Source organism: Natrix helvetica (genome assembly GCF_964273705.1).
Source record: "Natrix helvetica genome assembly, chromosome: 3".
Lineage (NCBI taxonomy): Eukaryota > Metazoa > Chordata > Lepidosauria > Squamata > Natricidae > Natrix > Natrix helvetica.
In genome coordinates, this window is record NC_138549.1 from 98,114,120 (window position 1) to 98,137,886 (window position 23,767).

Consider the following 23,767-nt stretch of genomic DNA (forward strand, 5'->3'; position numbering starts at 1 on the left):
AAGCATCACTATAAGACTATTGAGATTTCATGGGGACTAGTTAAAGAATTCTAGTCATTAAAAATATAAATTAAACCCAAGCTTTGAACCGCATTATTTTTTTTCTTACAGGGTACAGGAAGAAAGTTTTAGCCACAAGCTACTTTAAAAAAAATAAAAAATAAAATATGTTATTAATTATGGATTTCTGAAGCCAGAGCTTCAAAACATATGTTGCTTTAAAACTAGCTTTGCTACAGTGCTTTGAACCTGCCATCACGCATCAAAGAAAGAACATCAGCTAAATTAAATTAATTTTCTTGGATTTTACAACAGAGACTGACATCTATTATATTTCATTGCTTTCTTTTGTGACTTGCATGGAAAATTGAGTTTACAAGAAGTCCAGTTATAAAGAGAACAGCTATTGAGCACATGCTCCCACAAATTACTTTCAGGATTAAATAAGCAGCTCTCCTTTGCGTATCCAAACAGTAGATCCTTAGAAAGGGAAGAAGGACAAGGAGGTCTGTATCTTATTTCCTAATGGTAAATTAACAACGGTACACCTGTATTGTTTCCCTTCCACATTCAAGACCACCACAATGAATTACAGTCTCTGAGTGACACACCTGTTGCAATTACAACAAAGCCAACCATTATGGATCTCACAAGTATACAGTTCAAAGAAGACAGGGAGGAAAATATGAAAACAATAGGGGAGAAAAGCAACCACACTTTCAATCCTTTAAAAGCAGTCTTCTCCCCTTCCTCTTCTCCCTCCTTCTGTTCATATTACTTTGGCTAAGAAGGAACACGCACAAACATATTCTGGATCAAAGCAATTACTTTTCTTCCTGGATTTACCATATGAATGCAGTCAGCCTTCGACCTCTGCAACATGCACCAATCCTTGCAGAACTGTGGACTGAAATAACTGAACAGCTGACCTGCATTGATAAAAACTGAGAACATGAACATCAAGCCATGTCTAGAGTATGCTAATCCATGAAGTAACATGAACATGGCTTTCAAAACTAGCCAGAGTAACTTACATTCTAACTAATTTCTGCAATTACATTTATGTAGGCACGCATTGTAATATATTCTATCCTTCTTGGTCATGAAAATGGAGAAAGCAACATCTGCCATGCATTGTCATCCTTTCTAAAATTAACTTCCTGGCATTAATGGAAGGGTCTTTTTTTTAACTAATTTTCCTAGTGGTTTATTAAGTTTTGAAATAGCATTCCCCTGAAGTCTGTTTGGCCACAAATTTGCTATCATTTAACTCACACTTTACACCTTTGCAACTCCCCTAGCGCACTTTCCCACCTGTCAGCAGCCACTTATCTGCTTGCCAGCTTGCTTGTAAGCCAATTGGGACTTGCAGCTTCCTGCCAGCTTCCCCTTTGACTTGGTTGTGAAAAACCAGTAGGAGGCTCCCTTACTTAACAACGGTGGGAATCAGTTAATGATGGCAACCAGGACTTCTGGAGTTATCATTGCTAAGTGATGCCTTACAACCACATCGCTTCGCTACAGAAATTCCAGTGCTAATTGCTGCCATCAGTCAAGGACTTCCTATGTAGCCATCTAGGCAGACACATTTCCTTTCTTGGTGGCCTACCCTATTCCACGCAGACGACGGCGGCAGAAAGTAAAGATGATTCTGAGGGTTTTGGAAACAGAAAAAGTGAAAAAGCAACAATAATTGACTTCTGTTTCTATTTTCCCCTCAATATGTTCATGCTGTTCTGAAAAGAAGCTACAATCTTTTTTCCTGATGGACACAGCCAACTAGGCACACCAGGTGATAAGGAAAGGAAATTTCTCATTAACTTTAGGAAGCATGTTATGACTTTGTTGTAAGATTCTGGAAATGCAATAACTAAAGAGGAAAGGGGGAATAAGAGATTGGTTGACAGCTCCTGCTATCAGTGCTGAATGGACCTGCTGAAGCTCTATGGTCAAAATGTAACTTGTGTTCATGTCCTCTGTGTAGAACAGATAGGGGTTTTGGGAAAGTAAACAAATACACTGGTCATACATATAACAAAAAATATAGCACATTTTTAACATTATCAAGCCGATCACCATGAGTAACAGTTAACAATGAAAAGAGCAAAGTTTGCAACAAAAAGCAATTTAACATAATATTGTGGTTTACCAGCCTATTGTAGAAAACCAATTCCTGATTTTCCAAATTAATTATCATATCTTTCCCACAGTTCCAAATACTCCAAAACTACTAGCAGTACAGTACACCTTCATTTTTTTAAAAAAAAACCACTTAGTTGCCTTCGAATGCAACCGACAAAATTTCCATTCAGACTTCTCCTGAAGTAACAAATTATTGGCATCACAATCAATCTAGACCCGTGATGACGAACCTATTGTACACATGCCACAGGTGGCATGTGGAACCATTTGTTAGGGTACGCAAGGCGTTGCTCTGTCAGCTCCAACTGACTTTGGCCTTTTTGTGGCCCATTTTTTCACCCTCCGGAGCCTTCAGGGAAGCCTCCTGAAGCTTCCGGAGTGCGAAAAACCAGCCCTACAGCCAAACCGGTAGTTCGGCACTTCCAGTTTGTCCATAGGACCATTTTTTGCTCTCCGGAGCCTTCAGGAGGCTTCCATGAAGGCTCAGAAGGGCAAAAAATGGCCCTATGGACAAACTGGAAGTGACTTCCGGTTTGGCCATGGCTGTTTTTCGCCCTCCGGATTCTTCAGGGAAGCCTCCTGAAGGTTCTGGAGGACAAAAAATGGCACTATGGCCAAACTGAAAGCGACTTCCGGTTTGGCCGTAGGGCTGTTTTTTGTCCTCCGGAGACTTTAGGGAAACTCCTGAAGGCTCCGGAGGGCCTCCGGGGGGGGGTGTAGAAGCTGTTTTTGCCCTCCCCAGGCTCCTAGAAAGCCTCTGGAGCCTGGGGAAGGCGAAAAAAGAGCGCAAAAAGTGGGGGGAGCACTGGTCACACACACATGTGCGCAGAGGGGGAAAGCATGCGCATGTGCGGCACCCCGCCCCTGTGCTCCCCCCACTTTTGGCATAGAATTTATATTAAATTATATTTAAGTCATTTCTTTCTGTTTGCACCATTATACATATAAAGAGTTTAAACATTAATGTAGCCCGCATCTATAAATATAAATGTCTCAGCACAATCAAATCCCACATTTAATTTTTAATGAGATGAAAGATAAAAAGGTGTATAACATGGAAAGCGAACATAATAACGGAACTTGAAAGCGTCTACATTCTTTCCCAAGGACGCAAAGCTGATTAAAAACAGCTAGCCAACACTGCATCTCATATGTTAATCTAGCCTGGCAACAGCACAAGACACAACACACTCCATCAAATGAACATTCAGCATCAGCTTTCCAGACAATGTTTCGTTTCCTTTTATAGTTGATTATATTCTCCAGCCCAACCATAGAGTTTCCATGTTAGAAAGCCAGGCGTAAAATATCATGATTTCACAGAGATAAACAAAAACAAAAACTTATCAGTGGTTAACTGTAACCCAGGCTACAGTATTGCCCAAATAAGCTCTGCATTATCAACATTTTGTGATTTTTTTAAAATCATATTCGGAATGATGATGTACAGAATAAATGCAACAAAGACACAAGTGTTTGGTATCTGTTAACTTCTGCAAAACAATTGAAAGCGTAGTCCTATATATATTATTATACGTATGTGTCCCAGATAGAGAAGCTGAGAAATAAAGTGTGTGTGTGTGTGCGCGCGCGCGCGCGCGTGCGTCAAATAGAGAAAGTTTTTTTTTCAGGTTTTAGATAGGAATAGTGTACAACTAATAATCAAGCCACTTAATATTACTGACAGTTATAAAGTGAAGAAAACCTTGTAAAGTGAGAGCTTGAGTCTCACCTGGATATAGGAGGTATTTTATTGCACAGATAAAGCTGACAAGTCCTGGGATTTATAAATGGAGCACCTAGGCACTACATTACTTCTTTATGTAATGTTTTACAAGGTCGCTCAAAAGTAAACCCATTGAACTTAACAGGGAACAATGAGATGAAAGCTAACCCTTAGTAACACCACAGCATATCAAACCCAAATGGTACTTTCTATTCGCCTACAGCATTCTTCGATCCATCCCAAGTAAACTTGGGGGGACGGACGGGACAATTGCTCTAATTCTATCAGTCACTATTCTACTTTTAACACCATTCACCCACACCTCCAACCTATGATCTATGGCTTTTGGTCCACTAGCACAACTCACATTTTGAACCTTAACCTTCATCACAATTACATGAGCAGCCACCAAACCTGTAGAATCACCATTCACCACCATCGGCCAAATAACCTCCATTCTATACTTCCTATTTTTTATCACAAGCCCATTACTAGGGTGATCAGAAAACAAAATTTCAACCACCAACGCCTAATCAAGTAGCTTACTCAAAACATTGTTCTTGTAAACTAAAGGCGGACTTATGTCCCTAGAGCAGTGATTCCCAAACTTTTTCAGTCCACCATCCCCTTGGTGCTACAAACTGATCCTCAGTGCCCCCCCACCCAGTGATGGAATTCAATTTTTTTTCTACCGCTTCTGTGGGTGTGGCTTGGTGGCCGTGGCTGGGGGGGTCATGTGACTGGGCGGTTTGCACAATGGAAGGAAGATAGTAACAGTAAAATTCAAAACTGTAACAATTACTTTACTTTACTTTACTTTATTTCGAATTTCTAGACAGCCCCCTCTCCCAAAAGGGACTCGGGGCGGTGTACAGTCAGGCTAAAACACAAATAGGATGCATATAAATAAATACATAAATACATAAATACATAAATGGAGGAGGCTATATAAAACTGTACCTTCAAGTAAAGTATTAAAAACAGTGTTTAAAAACAACCCCTGAAAATACCCCAAAAAATTGAATTTAAAAAATTACCCATAAAATTCCCCAATTAAATATCTGCCAGGAGGTAAAATAGAACTATGAGTGGGCCAGGCCGGCTAATTGAAACTGGTGAGTCTTTAGTTTTTGTCGGAAGGAGCGGAAGTCGGTGGTAGTTCTGATGTCGGGGGGGGGAGGTCATTCCAGAGGGTTGGGCCCATCACAGAGAAGGCTCTACTCCTAGGCGCCGCCCATTGGCATTGCTTGGTGGACAGCACCCGGAGGAGTCCCTCCCTGTGAGAGCGAATTGGTCGCAGGGATGTGTGCGGTAGGATGCGATCCCGCAGGTAGCTAGGTCCTGTGCCATGGAGCGCTTTAAAGATGGTGATTAATTGCACATTTATTCAAAATCCATTTTAAAAACCTTTTTAGTTAATGTTAATTCAACAAAATTGTTGAACATGATCCAGTGATACCAGGTTTTCAAAGTCTGATAGTCATTTACCAAGAACATTAGTAACTAGTAACTTAGTAAACTCAGTAAAATTTAGTAACTACTTCACTGTTCAGTAAATTCTTAATGTGATGGATGAGCTTGATGAAGTGATACCAGTTTCCCAATGTCTGGTTTTAAGTCACTTAGCAGGAGTCTTAAATCACCACGTTCAGTAATCTCGAGTTGATTTCTTTACTTGGAGAGAAGTTGGATGACCACACTGAAGCTACATTCCACCAAATATATGTTGGAAATGCAACAAGGAGTTTCTTAACAACTGTCCATAGTGCAGGATAGCAATCAGAAATTTCTTTCTGTAACCAAAACTGTTGGTACGATTTCTTAAACTTTGGCTTCAGCTCAAAGTCATTTTGCAGCTCTATGAGTTGTTCCTCCACTACCCCATCTTCCTCAGTATCTGAAAATGGATTTATCACCCAATCTGGAATTTCCATCAAAAGAAGATCCTGATATCGCTCAGACATATCTTTATGCAGCATGTCCAAATGGTCACAAAAAACTTGAAGATCATCATCTTATATTCCATCTTTCTCTTCTAGCTACAAATCAACACATTGACATATATATCACTAATGCAGTTTCCTATCTCTTCCATTGACATAATTAATTGCACATTTATACACCTTTTCATAAGTAAAGTTCAGTTGTCTCTGTCTCACCTCTCTTCCTCCCTCTCTTCCCTTTCTCTCTCCCTCTTTCTCCTTTCCTCTCTTCCTCTTTCTCTTCCTCCCTCCTTCCCCCCTTTCTTTCCCTATCTCCTTCCCACTCTCCTTTCTTACTCTCCTCTATCCATCTTTCTCCCTCTCACTTTCTTTCTCCCTCTTCCCCTCTCTCACTTCTTTCCTCTTTCCCTCTCACTTCCTTCCTCCATTTCTTTCTCTCGCTCTCTGACTTCCTCCCTTCCTATCTCCTTCTCTTTCTCTCCTTCCTCTCTGTCTTCCTCCCTCTCTTCCTCTCTCCTCCTCTCCTTGAGAAAAAAGAAAGCTTGGCAAAAAAAGAAAACCTTTTTCCCTCCTCCTGGCTGCTTTGTTGCCCCTCTCCTCCTCCCTGGATTTTAAACTGAATGCTAGGCTCAGCTCTGCAAGGGAGAGCCCAGACAGAGGGAAATAGTTTAGAAAAAAAGAAAAACTTTTTCTCTCCTCCTGGCTGCTCTGTTGCCCCCCTCCCCTGCCCTGAATTTTAAACTGAATGCTAGGCTCAGCTCTGCAAGGGAGAGCCCAGACGGAAGGAAATAGCTTGGGAAAAGAATAGATACCTTGGCTGGGGCGTGGGGGAGGTAGCTAGAATAGAAGCAAAGGAAGACTCACTGGGCAGAGGTCTGCTGGGCTGTGTGGTTGAGATAAGCGAGGGAACCAAGGAGCAGCAGCAGCAGCAGCAGCATCACCTGTGCCTCTAGGCAGGTGAGGTACAAAAAGGAGTGAGTGGGAAGGGCGGGAGGTGAGGGCGGAGCCAGTCAGTAGTACATTTTACCGGTTCTCCGAACTGCCCATAATTCACCCCCGCCGGAAGTGCTCAGCTGACTGGCGGCCAACAGAGCTCCAGGCAGAATTGCGCCCTGCTAGCAGGTACGACACATGCGCATGCTGCATGTATCCATGTGGGTGACGCTGGAATTTGAATACACAATATGCTCAAAATAAGACAGTTTTAGCTTGGTAATCTTAGCTTCCAGTAATATTTCTGTCTTGATTCAACCTAAATCTTCTAGTTTGTTTTTTACTATTCAAAGACATCGGGGATTTTTTTTTCTATTTGCTTTTTTTTTTAAAAAAATCAAACTTTCACAACTTGTAATGGAATGCATGTTCCTGGGGAGTTAGGAGCTCCCAGTGGCTTAACAGTCAGAGAAAAAAACATATGAAGGATTCACCCTAATTGATCAAGTGGTTAAAATGGGTGGTAGAAGTTTGTACTTACAGACTTGCAAGATTCTGTTACTGTACCTTACAATAAAGTAGAATTAGTTGATCTAGCCTTTTTGATTTACTTGGAAGGGTTGATGTCACTCTTGCAAGTCTGAAAGTACAAATTTTCCACTCTCGTTGGTTATAAGCTACAGCTGCAAAACAGTCAAAAATGTGTTAAGGAGAAAACTTTAGGCAGGAAACTTAGGGGTTAGTCATTCCTCCTGGACATTGGTCCTATTCTGAGCTGCCAACCTGCTAAAACCACTCCACCCAATTTGCTGCTAACCTCAAAACTGTCTAAGCTGAAATAACAAGGCAAAGGTAGACACATTTCAAACCAGTGACTCTTTCTGACTCTAAAGGAATTTTGAACATCATCCTGCAGAATGATTGAAAGACTTACATTATTAACACAAAATTCCAATATTTTCCCAAATCGATGCCACTGATATATTAAGCCTAAGTGTCCTATCACAGAACAGTTTTATGCTGACAATCCAGAAATGCCACCATAAATGTCTGTAAGAGATATAGGGGGATTTCAACACTAAAATTGATAATAAAGAAATAGAAAATTGTTGGCTGGGAGATTTGGTGAAGGAGAAACAAATGAAATGGCGACACTTGCTGCAGTTTTATCAAGAAAATTGGATGAGGACATGGGTATGTTCAACCCAAATGCTACTTGGGCATATACATTGCCAAATGGGACTATACGGTTGCTATATCAATTATATCCTAAGCAGCCATAGATAGCAAAACACAGAGATTCTTATTAAGACTTTACCTTGGACTTGGATCATTAACTAGTTGTAGCCAGAATGCAGTTTTAGTCTTCAAAATTCCCCACATGGGCATTTGTAGTAGAACTTTTTGGATGTTCACATAAAACTGTTCTTTTTGTTCTTGAGGTGCATCTGTTATAGCTGTATTAAATACTTAGATGTTTTTGGGGACCAATTAGTAGATGTGTGGGGTGGTTTCACTGCTCTATTACAATCTAATATCCCTACATTATCATATGATGCTAGTAATGAAATGCTTTTAAAATTAAGTATACTGCAAAGACAATTACATGGAAAAGCATTACTTACAATTGAGACAATTTAGAAATAAAAAGGAAGATGTTGACTTCTGATTTTGTTTTTGACCTACTGTATCAGGTAGAGAATCACCTACAACCAGCACACAAGAGACTTCACTTAATTGACTGAAACCTGAAAGACTTCTGGAGCAAGACATGGTCAGCAAGTATATTTCTTGGAGATCCCTTGTGGGGGGTTAGTCAGCCATCTATCGACTTATCTCCTTTATCCCTCTGTCAACAATGAAAAATACTAGGACTCCACTGAATATTCCCCAGCATAATTGATTTACAGCATATGCACAGAAAAAGATCTATCTATCATCTATCTATCTATCTATCATCTATCTATCTATCTATCTATCTATCTATCTATCTATCATCTATCTATCATCTATCTATCTATCTATCTATCTATCTATCTATCTATCTATCTATCTATCTATCTATCATCTATCTCCAGGCTCCTGAACTTCTGATGATTTTAGGGGACATTTTAATAATCAGAAATAGCAGCTCCATTAGATGACATTTTTTAGCTACCGATAGTTAATTAATTAGCCTTTATAAAGTTCATGGGAAATTGAATCCTGGATAGGATTGCCATGGGTACTCATAGGACACTTTATGGTGTATTTTTAAAAATGCTTCCTAGCGTCTCCAACAACTGCTGTTATAATTGATTTTTCTAGGGAATCTGAATACACAATACATTCAATATAATACAGATTTAAATGATAATCTTAGCTTCTAGGGATAAGTTATCCCACCCCAAAACTACCCTTGGGACGCATCCGGAGACTGCAGCTAGTTCAGAACGCAGCCGCGCGGGTTATTATGGGAAGTACACGTTACTCCCACGTAACACCTCTCCTGCGCGAGCTGCACTGGCTACCTGTGGCCTTTCGGGTGCGTTTCAAGGTATTGATCACCATCTTTAAAGCGCTCCATGGCATAGGACCTAGTTATCTGCAGGATCGCATCCTACCACACACGTCCCTGCGACCTATCCGCTCACACAGGGAGGGGCTCCTCCTGGTGCCGTCTGCTAGGCAATGCCAGCGGGCGACACCTAGGAGTAGATCCTTCTCTGTGATGGGCCCAACCCTCTGGAATGACCTCCCCCCAGACATTCGAACTACCACCGACCTCCGGTCCTTCCGGCAAAAGTTAAAGACTCACCTATTTCAATCAGCTGGCCTGGCACTTTCTTAGTTTACCTCCCGGGGATTTATTTTATTTTAATTGGGTTTGGGGTTTTAATTGTGATGTTTTTAGGATTAGAATATATTTATTTCTTAGTACAGCCTATCTCCCCCTCCAAATGTATCTTAAATGTATTTTATTATTATGACTGGTTTTATTTGTATTGACTGTACACCGCCCCGAGTCCCTTTCTGGGAAAGGGGCGGTCTAAAAATCTAAGAAATAAATAAATAAATAAATAAATAAATAAATAAATACTCTACATGAGAGTCATTGATCTCAGTGAATCTTTATTTGGACTTATGGCCAAGAGGCTTTGACAAAGTTCAATCAGGATTTAATAACTTTCTCATTATCTGAATCTTGACTACTCCATAAAAGGTAAAGGTAAAGATTAGCATACGTGTTAGTCGTTCCTAACTCTAGGGGGTGGTGCTCATCTCCATTTCAAAGACGAAGAGCCAGCGCTGTCTGAAGAAGTCTCTGTGGTCATGTGGCCAGCGCAGGAAGGTGGGCAGAACACTTTTACTTTCCCACCAAAGGTTTTTCTACTTGCATTTTTATGTGCTTTCGAACTGCTAGGTTGGCAGAAACTGGGACAAGTAATGAAGCTCACTCTGTTACGCAGCGCTAGGGATTTGAACCGCTGAACTGCCGACCTTTCTGATCGACAAGCTCAGGCACTGAGCCACCGCATCCCACACAGAATACTCCATAGAGTTGGCTCATTTTCTGGATACTGGCTTGTTTCATAACAAAACATTTAAAGACATGTGAAGTCCTTCAATACAGTCATGCACACTTAAAGATATATAAATAAACTTTACAATCAAAACAACAGAGCCACTAAGATTTCCAGGACAATTATATTATAGGAAAACATAAAAGAAGTAACAAAAGATCACTGCTGTACTTCTCAATACAAGAATTCTAAGTTATATTCAGTAACTAGTTGAATACCCGTGCTCCGCTACGAAACTATGTGATCCGGCTTGATAAATTGACACTAATTAAAGGCCTTTCCTCTCCCCTTCTCTCCCTCAGCCTTGCCCCACAGAAACCTCCTCTATCCTATCACCTTCTCTCCCTCAGGCTCCTCTCCAAACTCTCAGCCAGCAGGCCGGATGAGTCACACGCTGACCACACCCATGTCCAAGTTTTCAGGTTGGGAGGGGGAGTAGAACATCTAACTCCTTAGCATCAGAGTGTGTTAATAATAATATAAGAAATACTAATGCTCTGATAGTCATTTCAGAAAACGCATTGTGACTGAGCACCTAGAAGCCAAGAGGAACATACCGTATTTTTCGCCCTATAAGACGCTCCGGAATATAAGACGCACCCAATTTTAAAGGAGGAAAATCTAGAAAAAAAAGATTCTGAACCAAATACTGTAGTAAAATATTTTATATCAACTGTATAAAGTTAACAGCAGTTTAAGAACAATTTTATGTCAACCATGTAACATATTAAGAACTATCTTTACTCTCATTAACAGTCAGTAAAGTCAGTAAACAGTGAAAGTAACAAAAATAAGGCTGTAATGTTTTTATTCGAACCCCAAGAATTCCTCTTCTTCGCTGCTATCAGAAATGAGGAAGGACAGATCCACGCAGTCATTGTCATCGCTTTCTTCCTCACTGGTGTTTGCCTGCCCCATTTTTAGATGACCCAGGTGGCTACATTCGGCATATAAGACGCACCCAGATTTTCACCCTCTTTTTTGGAGTAAAAAAGTGAGTCTTATAGGGCAAAAAATACAGTACATGGCAAATTTCAAGTTTGTACACTTTACGGTTCTGGAAATTTTGTGATCCCTGCGTGAGTTTTTTCCCATTTATATATATAGATTGATCTTGGACAATAATGCTTTCCTCTCATAGGTATGGTAAGTCTTCATTTACTTACAGTTCCCAAACCTAAAAGAAATACTAAGAAGGTCATGTCATGATTAAATCAGGCAGATGCAAGATGTCAACATCACTACCTTATCTTTTCTGGCAACACTCAGTAATCCAGTAATATATATCCATAACATCAGGAGACAAACACATTCTTCCATATAATCTATGTCATCATCTATCAACAACGTTCTGTTATCTTTTACATTCGAAAAAGTGTCCATGTGCTATAACTGATTAAGCCAATACAGAGATGTTTTCAAAAAATTTCATTTTTAGAAATATCAGAAATGGCAAAATTCTGATGCTATTTTTGCAAAATTTCCTGACGCTATTTTTTTAACCTTCCAGAACATTCCATTACTGAAATCAAGACTGTTATTCTTAAAGAAGTTGCAAAAATTATTTTCATTGATTCAAAAGTTATTTCTCAGAATGAAAACTGTTTAAGAGGTATTATCACCCTCTATCTCTTAAGAAGCTTTAAAATATAATATTGTATCCAATAAATTGTGTCACACTATATTGCTTTTTGTATATGTGCATATACGTCGATCTAACAGTATGTATGTGTGTGGGTATGCAGGCATACATATTTCTTTCTAAAGTAATTTTCATTGCAAGCAGCTTGGTTCCCTGCTTGAATCTGTAAAATATCCTCAGTATGTACCTGCCTCATGAAAACGTTTTGTTCTCTCTGCTTTTTAAAAATGGAGTTGTACAAATTTTGCTGCTGCTGCTAAATTTTTGACATTCAATTTTATGCTCCAGAATTCATATTAATATAATAGTTTTATTAGGTCAGCTGAAGGTCTACACTTCTTACATTCGCAAGCTTTCAAGTGTCCAAAACTCTTCAGTAGGCAAAAAAAGTTAAAATCTAGAGAGAAAGAAATGAGGGCAGAAGAGGGGAAATGTGGTTGATATTCAACCCATAATAGGTTCTTACCTTAAAATGATCCTTCAGAGAACTAGCATGCAAATAGAGTTATTAGGTTGCATAAGATACGCCAAGATTTAGAAAAAAGTCCAAAAATATAAAATCAGCTTTTATTCAAAAATATATTTTTAAAAACTTTGTAATCAACAGAATTACAAAGTAAGTGGTAGATGGAAAAGAGAACAATTAAGCAATCTTTCAATAAAGCGACAGATAACTCAAGCTATCTGTCCTGTATAGTTACAGAATATTTTCTCCTACATTGCTAGTGTCAGCATTCAAATGCAAAATACTAATTAATTAAAAGTATTAATTAATTAAAATTACTCATTTTAATTAATTAATTACAAAATATTAGTAAGCACATAATAAAAATATATCTCTAGATTACGGTTCCCAGATATGGCCTACAAATAATTAGTGGACCAGAAAATGATGGCAAAAAGATTCATAGTCTTTAACTTTTTGATGCCATCTCACAGTTGTCCAAATTTTGCAACACACATCTGGGAGGCCTATTGTGGATTCTTAATTTAAGTTACGCGTGTGTAGAAATTTAAAATCAAAAATCTAATTTCACATAATAACTTGTCTGTTGTATTTATGAAAGACTGACATCTTAGGAACAAAACAAGCAAAGCTAATCTTGGAAAAGGAAGACCAGAGTCTGCAAAAAGTGCCCTCGTATCTAGATGATGCCATGACAGCTGGGTTTCTTTATGATAGTATCATGGATTAATTTTGTTTTGACTAATTCATTTTCAGAACAATTCACACCATACAAGTGTTTAATCAACATTTCTTTCTTTCCTTATTCTGACCAGGCTGCAAGATTGGAAAGCACCAGTGCCTATTTAAAAACAAAATGATAAGCTCTATCATATGCCACTAAACAGGGTACTTTCCTCCTTAGATATATTCTTTGGGAAAGCAAAATACGTAACAATTGGATCAAGATAATTTATGTTAAAAAGTAGCAAGGAATATTAAGTGCCACAACTGTAGCATTACCTGATCGCAAAGGCAACTTCATACACTCTTCATCTTAAAAGTAGATACTTATAAACAGGCTGCAAAAATTGTATATGACCAATTCAAGAAGTCATGCTATACCTTTGTATCCACCACCTCACATCATCTTCAGACATAATTACCACTGACAAAGGATTAAGGATTATTATATTAAGGATTAAGGAAGAATCCCCGTACCTGCAGAGTACAGGTAATCCTCAATTTACAACAGTTCATTTAGTGACAGTTCAAAGTTACAATGGCACTGAAAAAAAGTGACTTATGGCCATTGTTCAAACTAATGGCCATTGCAACACCTCCACGGCCACGTGATTTACATTAGGATGTATGACAACTGACTCACATTTGTGACATGATCCCCTTTTGTGACCTTCTGACAAGCAAAGTCAATAGGGAAACCAGAGTCTCTGTACCATGTTACTAATTTAAGCATTGCAGTGATTTGTTAACAAATGTGGTGAGAAAAGGCGTAAAATGAAGCAAACTCACTTAACAAATGTCTCACTTAACATCATAAATGTTGGGCTCAATTGTGGTCGTAAATTGAGGAGTACCTGTACTAGGTTACATAGCCCTTATCAAGTAGAATCTCATTTATCACCCGTGTACAATAGCTCACCAAATCTATGGCAGTTGGAATTGGCCATTAGAGGCCTTTATATTTCCTAGGGATTTGAAGGCATGCTCAACCCAATTTGTCACAATTATTTGTGCCCTATACAGGCACTAATTGTTAGACTGATGATTTTGAAGAGGCAGCAGAATACACAGCAAACCTTTCCACCAACAGAATATCTGATGGAAATACGTGGCCCTTGAGAAGTCAGCATGAATTTGCACCGTACTTCATAAACTGATAATGCAGAAATAAATTCAACTTCCTTTAAAAAAAAATCCAGAGTTGAGAAACCGCCACAATAAACTATGGTTTGCAAAACAGTCTATGGACATTTCCTCCCCTCTCATGACATACCAGTTTCAGATTTGACAATGGAATGACTAAGGGGGCACACATAAAAAACCCCACCACCCCTTTATTACCATACAACCCTTCCCCTGCATTTTGCATCTATATATTATGATGTGGTACATACATTAAAAATGGGCAAAGTTCAAAGTACAACAGCGTTTTCATCCTTTTCATGAAGGCATCATAGCCTGTGGACATTTCTGCAAGTAACTTGTTTTGCGTTAAATCAGCAGAGCCAAACTGGGAATTTTCTAGTTTGCCGACTCTACCTTTCTACCATAGTTAGCGTCTGCTGCATTCTATTCTAAGTGCTTATCAGTTTGAATTTCAAGCCATGTAATAAGTTTGAATTCTGAAATCCTACCACACTTTCATATTCTTATTTTGCAATACCTTTTCAAGCACACAGATCCCACATTTGAAATTTGGAATATGTCCCTCATTTAATAAGTCAAAATGTGAATGTATTACTCTGTCCACATCTCAGCAGAGTTGGGTCAAAAGTTCTTTTTGTCTTGAGATAACTTTATTTCAAAGCTGTATTTAAAAAATGACACAATAACATAACATGAAACAGCAGTCAAAGAAAATGCAGAAAGTAAGACTTTATATCCCCTCTTCACCAGAAAGATGAAGCACCCTACTATTAGGTCTAGATTGATGTTCCATTCCATGGGGTAAGATAAAGGTAAAGATTCCCCTCGCATATGTGCTAGTTGTTTCTGACTCTAGGGGCAGTGCTCATCTCAGTTTCTAAGTTGAACAGCCAGTGCTGTCGGAAGACATCTCTGTGGTCATGTGGCTGGCATGACTAAATGCCAAAGGCGCACAGAACGCTGTTACCTTCCCATCAAAGGTGGTTCCTATTTTTCTACTTGCATTTTTAAACGTGCTTTCGAACTGCTAGGTTGGCAGAAGCTGGGACAAGTAACAGGAGCTCACTCCATTACACGGTGCTAGGGATTCGAACCGCCAAACTGCCGACCTTTCTGATTGACATGCTCAGTGTCTTAGACACCGCGTCCCCCATTCCATGGGGTAAGCTACCTTATACAGGCTCATCTCCCTGGAGATTGGAAAGGACAAGTCTATCTTATCTTGTATTCAGTCATGCCAAGAATGAGAGCATCTGTGGTTAAGAAGTATTTGTTTATGCCAAGTGGTGATGAGTCCATGTCAGAATGAAGGAGTATCTATTTCCCAAGGGTGTTTTGATTGATAATGAGAAAGGTCATTGTTTGAATCATTACTATCTTTTCACTTCCTTAAATACTCAAACAATAGTTACAGATAAGTATTCATACAAGAAGATCTAGAGAGTGATATGGTTCTTTTTCTCCAGTTTCGAGAGCCATAAGAACTACATTCCCAAACTGGATGCAACATAAAAAATCTATATTCATTTATTTCTATTTATACCATCTTCACATACCGTACAAAAGGGGGACTCAAGATTTTGTCTTAACCTCTTTGTACCTTATGCAGTCTGTTACCATGCGAAGAGTCAATTTTGCCATTACATTCTTTTCTTGCATTTAAAACAATGGATTTAACATACTGGTGATATATATGTATACATTTATCATGAGGGAGGCATGTAACTATTGTCTGAAAAATAATACAAATCAGGCATCAATATTTGCAGTGTGTGTCTTCAATTAAAGGAGTGTAAACTGATTTGGCAAGGTTTTGTTGCAAGCATCTCCATCATCAATGACAGTGTACAAGCAAATGCTGCTATACAGTGACCTTTGCAAACATTTCCCGATAAATATTTATAAAATGCAAGTTAAAAAAGGTAACACTGGAATTGACCATTAGAGGAGTTTGGTTTCTGAATTTAGAGGAATAAAGTTCTGTAAACAATATATGTGCTATCATTATTCTGAATAATGTACATATTAAGAAACAGCACTCACATTAAATTATAAAGTTGCAGTACAGTTTTGATTGGCCACTCACAAATTCAAGGTTAATGATAATTTATTGTGATCCTATTTTAAAGGAGAATTTGCTGAAAATTACTCCTTCCACACTTATCAACTCACTTGACACAATTCAGAGATCCGGAAGCAGACATTAAAAAAATCAGGGGGGGGGGATCACAATAGCATGTTTCAGTACTGTTTAATTAAATGGCAAGTGGTGTTTAGTTTATTTTGCAGAAAATTGTCATTGATGTTTGTCTTGCTTTTGTTTTATGTTCTATTGTCTTGTGTTAATGTTTAGTTACCTTGAATACATAAAATGAGTAGAAAAGTAGGACAGAAATTAAAAATAAGCCAATCAAAGAGATTGAATGTGTGTCTGCAAAGTATAGATAGGCCTCAACTTATAATCACAATTGGGATCAGAATTTTCATTGCTAAGCATTAATTGAGTCATCAGAAGATTGTGCCTAATTTTATGACTTTCTTTCTGTGGCTGTTAATAAAATCACAGGGTCGTTAAGTGAATCTGGCTTCCCACAATGGAAAGGACAACCTACAGCTGGTTATTTCTCAGATTTGTCATGCAGGAGTAGAAACATAAGTCTGATATAACTGTTACAAAGAACATTTCACAGGGATCATGAGAAGTCAAGCTCAAAATAAAAGAGAGGCTTTACTTAGCTTCTTAGAAGGTTTGTAGATAGATCATCTGGACTCTCCCCTTCCCCTTTCAATAACAATGTCTAATGGGAATTACAATCATCAGTAGCATGTCCAGTAGCTACTGGTGGGGAAGGTAACTGGAGTTGCATGAAAACATTAAGGCAGTTTTGCTCTGATCTTTAAGAGGACCTCACTCAAAGAATCATCAAAGTCAGCCACTCCTTTGATCCTCTTCAGAAACTTAATATTTATAGCTAAACGTTTCCTTTCCTTTCATCACTGCTTATTAATCATGTTAATTCATTCAACTGGCTTCTCTAATTGGAAAGTTTTAAAGAAATGTGAGAGTAACTAAGCAACTAAGTTCCACTCATGCTCAACATTCACCCATGAACCCAAATTGGAGGTCAAAATTTCAGTTAGGTCAAAACTGAGATACATATGTGTTCTGACCCTCCTTCTCGTATACCAAAGCACTCCAAAACAAGGTCTCTGCAAGATGTTTTATTTACACACACTTTAAACCTTGGCAGCAATCCAGGTGCAGATAACACCTTGGCAGCAATCCAGCCTGCCGAGATACAGATAACACCTTGGCAGCAATTCAGCCTAGCGAGGTACAACACAGATTTGAGAGCGTCTCCAACTCTAATGATAAGTTGATTCCTGCAAAAACAACTTTCGGAAAGTCCTTCCTTAAATAGCCTTGAGAGGAGCCTGATTACGATCACCTGAGTCCAATCATCTTTTGTAACTGCGTAGCTGTTCTCTACGTCTATCAGCTCTCCGTTGCCGGGCATCCAGAAACCACTCCCTTGTCTCCTCCCCACTGCTCCAAGGCATGATGTCAGGAGCACAGTCCCTTTGGCTTTCACCACTACTCCATGCCTCAGGCGCCTCCTGGTGGCCAATCAGCCTCTCTGATCCCTGCTTGGAGTCGGAACCCTGTCCAGGGTCCTCCACATTCTCCAGAGCCGACTCATAAGGACCCTCGCTGTCAGAGTCTAGTGGCAGCTCCAACGGCTCCTGCTGGGCCACAACACATATGTAATATGTTTATTGGGTGCCTTTGAGTCAATGTTGATTCCTAGTCATTGCCTGAACTAATCCCTGCAGTTTTCATGGGAAGATTTAGGAAATGATTTGCCATTGCCTTCTTCCTCGGCTGAGAGAAATAACAAGGGTTCTGTTGCAAAAAATATCCATTTATGAAAACTTAAAGGTTAGCTTATCAGAAGATATTGATACAAACGAGACTCGTCTAGTTACAGAAGTTGATTGTTGTGTAAGAAGTTTTGCTGGACTTGTAGAACTTGCTTTCTGATAAAACTGATCCCCCAATATCTCTTCCTTTTTTAAATGTGATAACTTTCTGCATTAACAAGACTAGCTAACTAATATCTTTGGTTAACAAGTCCAATTTGTTGTCTTCCTCTTCTTTTGTAATATAGAAAACAAATGGACACAGCATTTGGGAGAGGCCAAATCTCAATGGAAGTAGGAAGGCTAATTTATAATTAATTAGATCTGTGAACAGGCTTGATATTTTAAAATCCAAATGTAATATATAAGGATTAGGAAAGAGATGTAAATAGGGAAATGCTGTTTATCTTTTTAAAATAGTTGTCTTTAGTTTTTACTACATTTAAAAGTTTTCAACGTATTGACTCTGGAAATACTCATCAAACCATTCATCTAGGCCAGGGGTGTCAAACTCAAGGCCCGGGGGTCAGATCTGGCCTGCGGGGTGCTTAGATCTGGCCTGAAGGACCACCCTGAAAACAGTGAAGGACAGGCCTGCGGGGGCCTCTGCCAGTGAAAATGGAGCTGGGGGGGGGGCACGTACAGCCCTCCCAAGCTCTGTTTTCACTGACAGAGGGTTGGAGGAGAGGGTTGGAGGAGGCTGTCACAGCCAAAAATGAAGCTTGGGAGTCCATTTTCACAGGCAGAGTGCTCAGGCCACTACCAGCGCCCCTGACACGAGTAACATTGAGCTGGTAACGCCTCCCCCAGGTCAAACACAACCCTGATGTGGTCCTCAGTGAAATCGAGTTTGACACCCCTGTTTAATAGGCAATATTAAACACATCGAAGCATAAATGGTTTCAGCATGGAATCTGAATTCTACCCTAGAGAGAGACGGACGTTAAAAGAACTAAACAAATTTTTCTTCTTATTGTAGTTGTATGGTTTTCTTATGGTGGAGGGTGTCCACTGAAATCAATGGCTTAATAAACAAAAGTGTCTGGGAATGCTGAAATGATAGCCTGATCTTAGATTAAGGCTACTACATTTGAGATTATGTAGATTGCTGTGTAGATATTATCGGTAGGATTAATTTTATTGCCTTGAATGAAATGTACTGATTTATCTGAACGGTTTGGGTGGGAACCTTTTTGTGAACCTTGGATGCCCCTTCTAAAGTAAAGAGTCTTTGAAATACAGTTTGCCAAGTATTTGTTGCAATAGTGTCTTGTCCAAGTAGACTCAATATAGAGAGAAGTCTTCTGGTTAACCCCAAACAGTGGATTCTAGCTATTGAAGTATATTATTGATGCTACCAACGAAGGGGTTATGTCTACCTCAATGAAGGGGTTATGTCTAAAGGTGGAAAAACCAAGATGAATCACTAAATTTAACCGGGCTGGGAAACTCCAGCTAAATTAGGGCTGTCAAAATCAGGAAGCCTGCTAGAGGGCTGCAAAGTAATAATGTACAGAAAACTCTCAAATCTTTTCTGCCATCTAGTGGCCTTCCAGTTTTTGCAATCCAGATCTTGTAGTCATAGTTACTGTAAGTGGTGTCTCTCCCCATAAACACAGCAGTGTTTTGCAATGGGACAACTTTGCATCCCAAACAACAGTATTTTACAGCCAATTTGTCACCACCAATCAAAAGAAGGTTGAAGGAGAATCCCAAAATGTAACCCCCCCCCAAAAAAAATCTATAAGAAAATGGATTGAGGATCATTCTAACACAGTGGTGGGCAACCCGCGGCTCGGGAGCCACATGTGGCTCTTTACACCCTTTAATGCGGCTCTTCTGTGTGCTGGGTGCCCGCTCCCCTCCCTCCTCTCGGGCTTCGGAGGGAAGCTTCTGCAAAAGCCCGGGCGAGTGACAACCAATTTTGGTCCTATGACTGCAGAATGCTGCAAAATACCATAAATGCAGGCCAGTTGTTGAGTGTTTCAAATGTGATTGGAACACTCAACAAGGTGACCACAGTGTGTGTGTGTGTGTGTGTGTGTGTGTGTGTGTGAGTGAGACAGACAGAGAGAGAAACAGAGAGAGGGAGTGAGGGAGGGAATCAGAGAGAGACTGACAGACAGACACACACACAGACAGAGAGAGACAGAGAGGGGGAGGGAGGGAAAGATAGACAGACAGAGAGAGACACACACAGAGTGAGTGATTAAGTGAATGAGTGAGAGACAGACACACCCACATACACAGAGTGACAGAGAGAGAGGAAGGGAGGGGAGAGAGACAGAGGGAGAGACAGAGACAGACACACACACACACAGAGTGAGTGAGAGACAGACAGACACACACACACACAGAGTGACAGAGATGGGGGAGGGAGGGAGAGAGAGACAAAGAGCCAGAGAGAGAGAGAGAAAGAAAAAGAAAAAAAGAAAGAAAGTGGGAGAGAGAGATGAAATTAAAAACAACAACATACAAACCTGACTTACTCAAACTATCCAAGGAAATGCAAGGCCAATGTTCATATTAGTGGTTGTGACTTTGTCAGTCAATGTCAGGATGTAATTTTCTCTACATTGTAAGGCAAATTTTATGGAATTTAACGTTATCGATAAATAATATCGTTCTAAAGTTTTTGTTTTATTAGTTGTGTTATTTGTATCCTCCCGACCTATGTGGATACTTGCATGCAGAATATTCTCAATAAAAACTTATTGAAACTAAAAACAGTGTACCATCCTATGTATTTTCGGTTTTAAAAATGTGGCTCTCAAAGTAAATTTCAATCGTGGTTTTGGCGAGATTTGGCTCAGTTGAAAAAAAAGGTTGCCCACCACTGTTCTAACACAACCTCTGGCAACCCACCAAAGTAACTTGCACACAGGGAACCAAAAATAGAATTGGGGGTCACTAAAAGCACCAGATAATGTGCTGTTACAGATTAGCTTCATATGCGAAGCAGGACTGCAATTAAGCGGGCCTCTCTAAACTCCCTGATGGCCTGTGAAAATAAGACACTGCATTCATCATATGAATCTAGTGGCCAACAAAACTTTCCTGGTATTAAAATATTTCCATATCTGGAAGAAAAACCTTTTGAACTTCAACCTCTTGTTTATTTCAACCAACAATTCTCCTGAAGGGAATCCAAAGCTTTGTGTAGTAGGAACTTCTAAAGACTGATCAAGAAATCTGCTCCTTAGGTCCACTTCAGCTCAGTGTGCTGGGCGAAAACTATTGGGAGTAACAGGAAAAGGCAGGAAAGGAAAGGCCCCAAAGTACAGGACTCAAATCCTTTTAACCCTAACTAGACCTGTAAGGAGGGATGGAGCACTTCTAATGCTGATTTTATTTGTATTATTTCTTTTTCTTTCCTTTTTTAAATTAAATGTTTCCCTTTGGTTTGCCCTTTCTCTCTTGCTCCTCAGTTTCCTTCTACCCGATCTTTTCAGGTGCCAACCTACTCCTGACCTAAATCTACATTGTGAGCAATATATATATATAATTTATAAATATATATACACAGGGTCCACCAGCAAGAGGCGGCGGAAACAAAGGGATGATTAGTAAAGCGGGAAAGATTTTGGTTATGGTTCGTTTTTCTGTCCTCCTGGAGGGAGAAGGACAGAAGAAAGCAGAGGTTGCGGAGGACGTCAGCCTCTTCCTCAGACGAGGAGTAAGGGACACGTTTCGGTTCCTCCTGAAATCGAGAGGAGGCACCGGGGGAGGGGGAGAAATGTGCGTTGTGTGCGCGCTTCTGGAGCAACTTGTACATCTGGAAAACAGCGCGAGATTCGCGCCACAGATTCCCAAAAGGAGGAGAAAGGACGGAATCCCCGCCGCCGCCGCCCCCCCCCCCCCAGCCGCGGATCCTCAAGGCGCCCGGCCGGAGTAAGGTTATTGCCTGGGAGAAATCGGCCAAAGGTTTCTCCTCCCCCCCCCCCCGTCCCTTGCCTCCTCGTCTCCTCTGCCGCATTCCGTGCTGCTTTTCTTTCTTGTTTCCCCCCCCCCCTTCTTCCTTTCCCATCCCCGCTAAGGGCTTGAGAGATGGCAGTAGCGACAGTGACAAGGAAGCGAAGAAGAGCAGCGGGAAAAGGGTCGGCGGCGCCACTGAAAACCTCTCGGCGTTTTCCAGCGGGGATTGCCGGTCGGGGAGAAGAGGACACCCAGGCAAAATTCAAGATATTTTTCCCATTCAAGTGCAGCCGGGGTGGGGAGTTGGGAGGGGGTTCACCATGGCTCGGAGAAGCGAACGGGACTCGTTTGCATTATGATGATGATGATGATCATTATTATTTTTTCAATCTCTCCTTTCTTTTTGAACAATCCAAGCAACAGATAGAGATTTACCTTCAAAATGCAGGCCATGTTCTATCCTTCCTTAACCCTCCCTCCGCCCCAAAGCAGCAGAGATCTGGCTTTGGGAGTAAGAGATCCAACTCTCGGAGGCAGGAGACTGAAAGAGCCGCCTCCGCTTTACATTCCGGGAGATCCCAGCACATAAGGACTCGCACCGTTCCGCGATCCGTTAGTCATGTTGGCTTCGTTTGTTCCTCCCCATCAGCTTCTGCCACTGGCTGGGAGCCAGCCCCGTACCACCCCTCCTTTCGTCACGTGACTGATCTGGGCTCTCTTTTTTTTCCACCGCTCCACCCCCGGCTTTTTTCTTCTTCTTCTTCTCCTTTTTCGTAAGAATTTTCGTTTTCTTTTTCAGAAGGAAGCGATCGGGTGCTTCTCCTCCTCCTCCTCCTCCTCCTCCTCCTCTTCCTGCTCATCGCGACGGTATGCGAAAGAAAACTTTTACGGCCGAAGAAGATGCGCCGCGGTTTGGAAGAGTGAGAGGCGAGAAACTTGGTGTTACTTTTTCCCTGCCGTTCCAAGTCTTTAAAAAAGAAACGTGATCGGGAATCTCCGGTGCAGAAAGGCCGGATTAGAGTTGGTAGAAGTTCTTCCAAGCCCTTCCCCTGCCACCCTGATCTACCAACATTAATAACGGACAGAAAGATCTCCGATGCCCCGCTGGAGGCTCGAAGCCTGGAAAACCGCTTCTTCTCTTTCTCTCCTTTTGTCTGAAATTTGGAGGTGAAAAGAGCAACCCACGTTGCACGTAATCCACACAGGATCGCATTGTGGCTTGGTTTGCTTGTTGCTCTCTTTGGGACCCTTCTTGTATCTAACCCTGGCACAAGTGATGCCCCTGCAGCATTCCCCCTCCCCCCCCCCATGCCTGATATGACTTTAACCTGGCCATTAGAGACAGACTCAGTGAGTCTTTACATGTTTGTTGGGATCTTTTGGGGCTTTTTGGCAATAAGGTATGTCGAAAGGGATGTGGTGGCTCAGTAGGCTAAAATGCTGAGCTTGTCGATCAGAAAGGTTCAGTGGTTCAAATCCCTAGTGCCACATAAAAGATTGAGCTCCCATTACTTGTCCCACCTTCGGCCAACCTAGCAGTTCGAAAGCATGTAAAAATGCAAGTAGAAAAATAAGAACCACCTTTGGTGGAAAGGTAATAGCGTTCCATGCGCCTTCGGCATTTAGTCATTCTGGTCACATGACCAT

At 40.6% G+C, this 23,767-nt stretch overlaps 1 protein-coding gene across 2 annotated transcripts in view; it reads right to left on the reverse strand.

The window, feature by feature from the left end:
• Positions 1–23,041, reverse strand: part of ST6GALNAC3 (ST6 N-acetylgalactosaminide alpha-2,6-sialyltransferase 3) — a 340,250-nt gene extending 317,209 nt beyond the window's left edge. For both annotated transcript variants that reach the window (XM_081948926.1, XM_081948925.1), the window contains exon 1: positions 22,556–23,041. In XM_081948926.1, the coding sequence (XP_081805052.1) occupies positions 22,556–22,573 (18 nt within the window). In that variant the 5' untranslated portion in view covers positions 22,574–23,041. The remainder of the gene's footprint in view (positions 1–22,555) is intronic.
• Between the last annotated feature and the right edge of the window lie 726 nt (positions 23,042–23,767).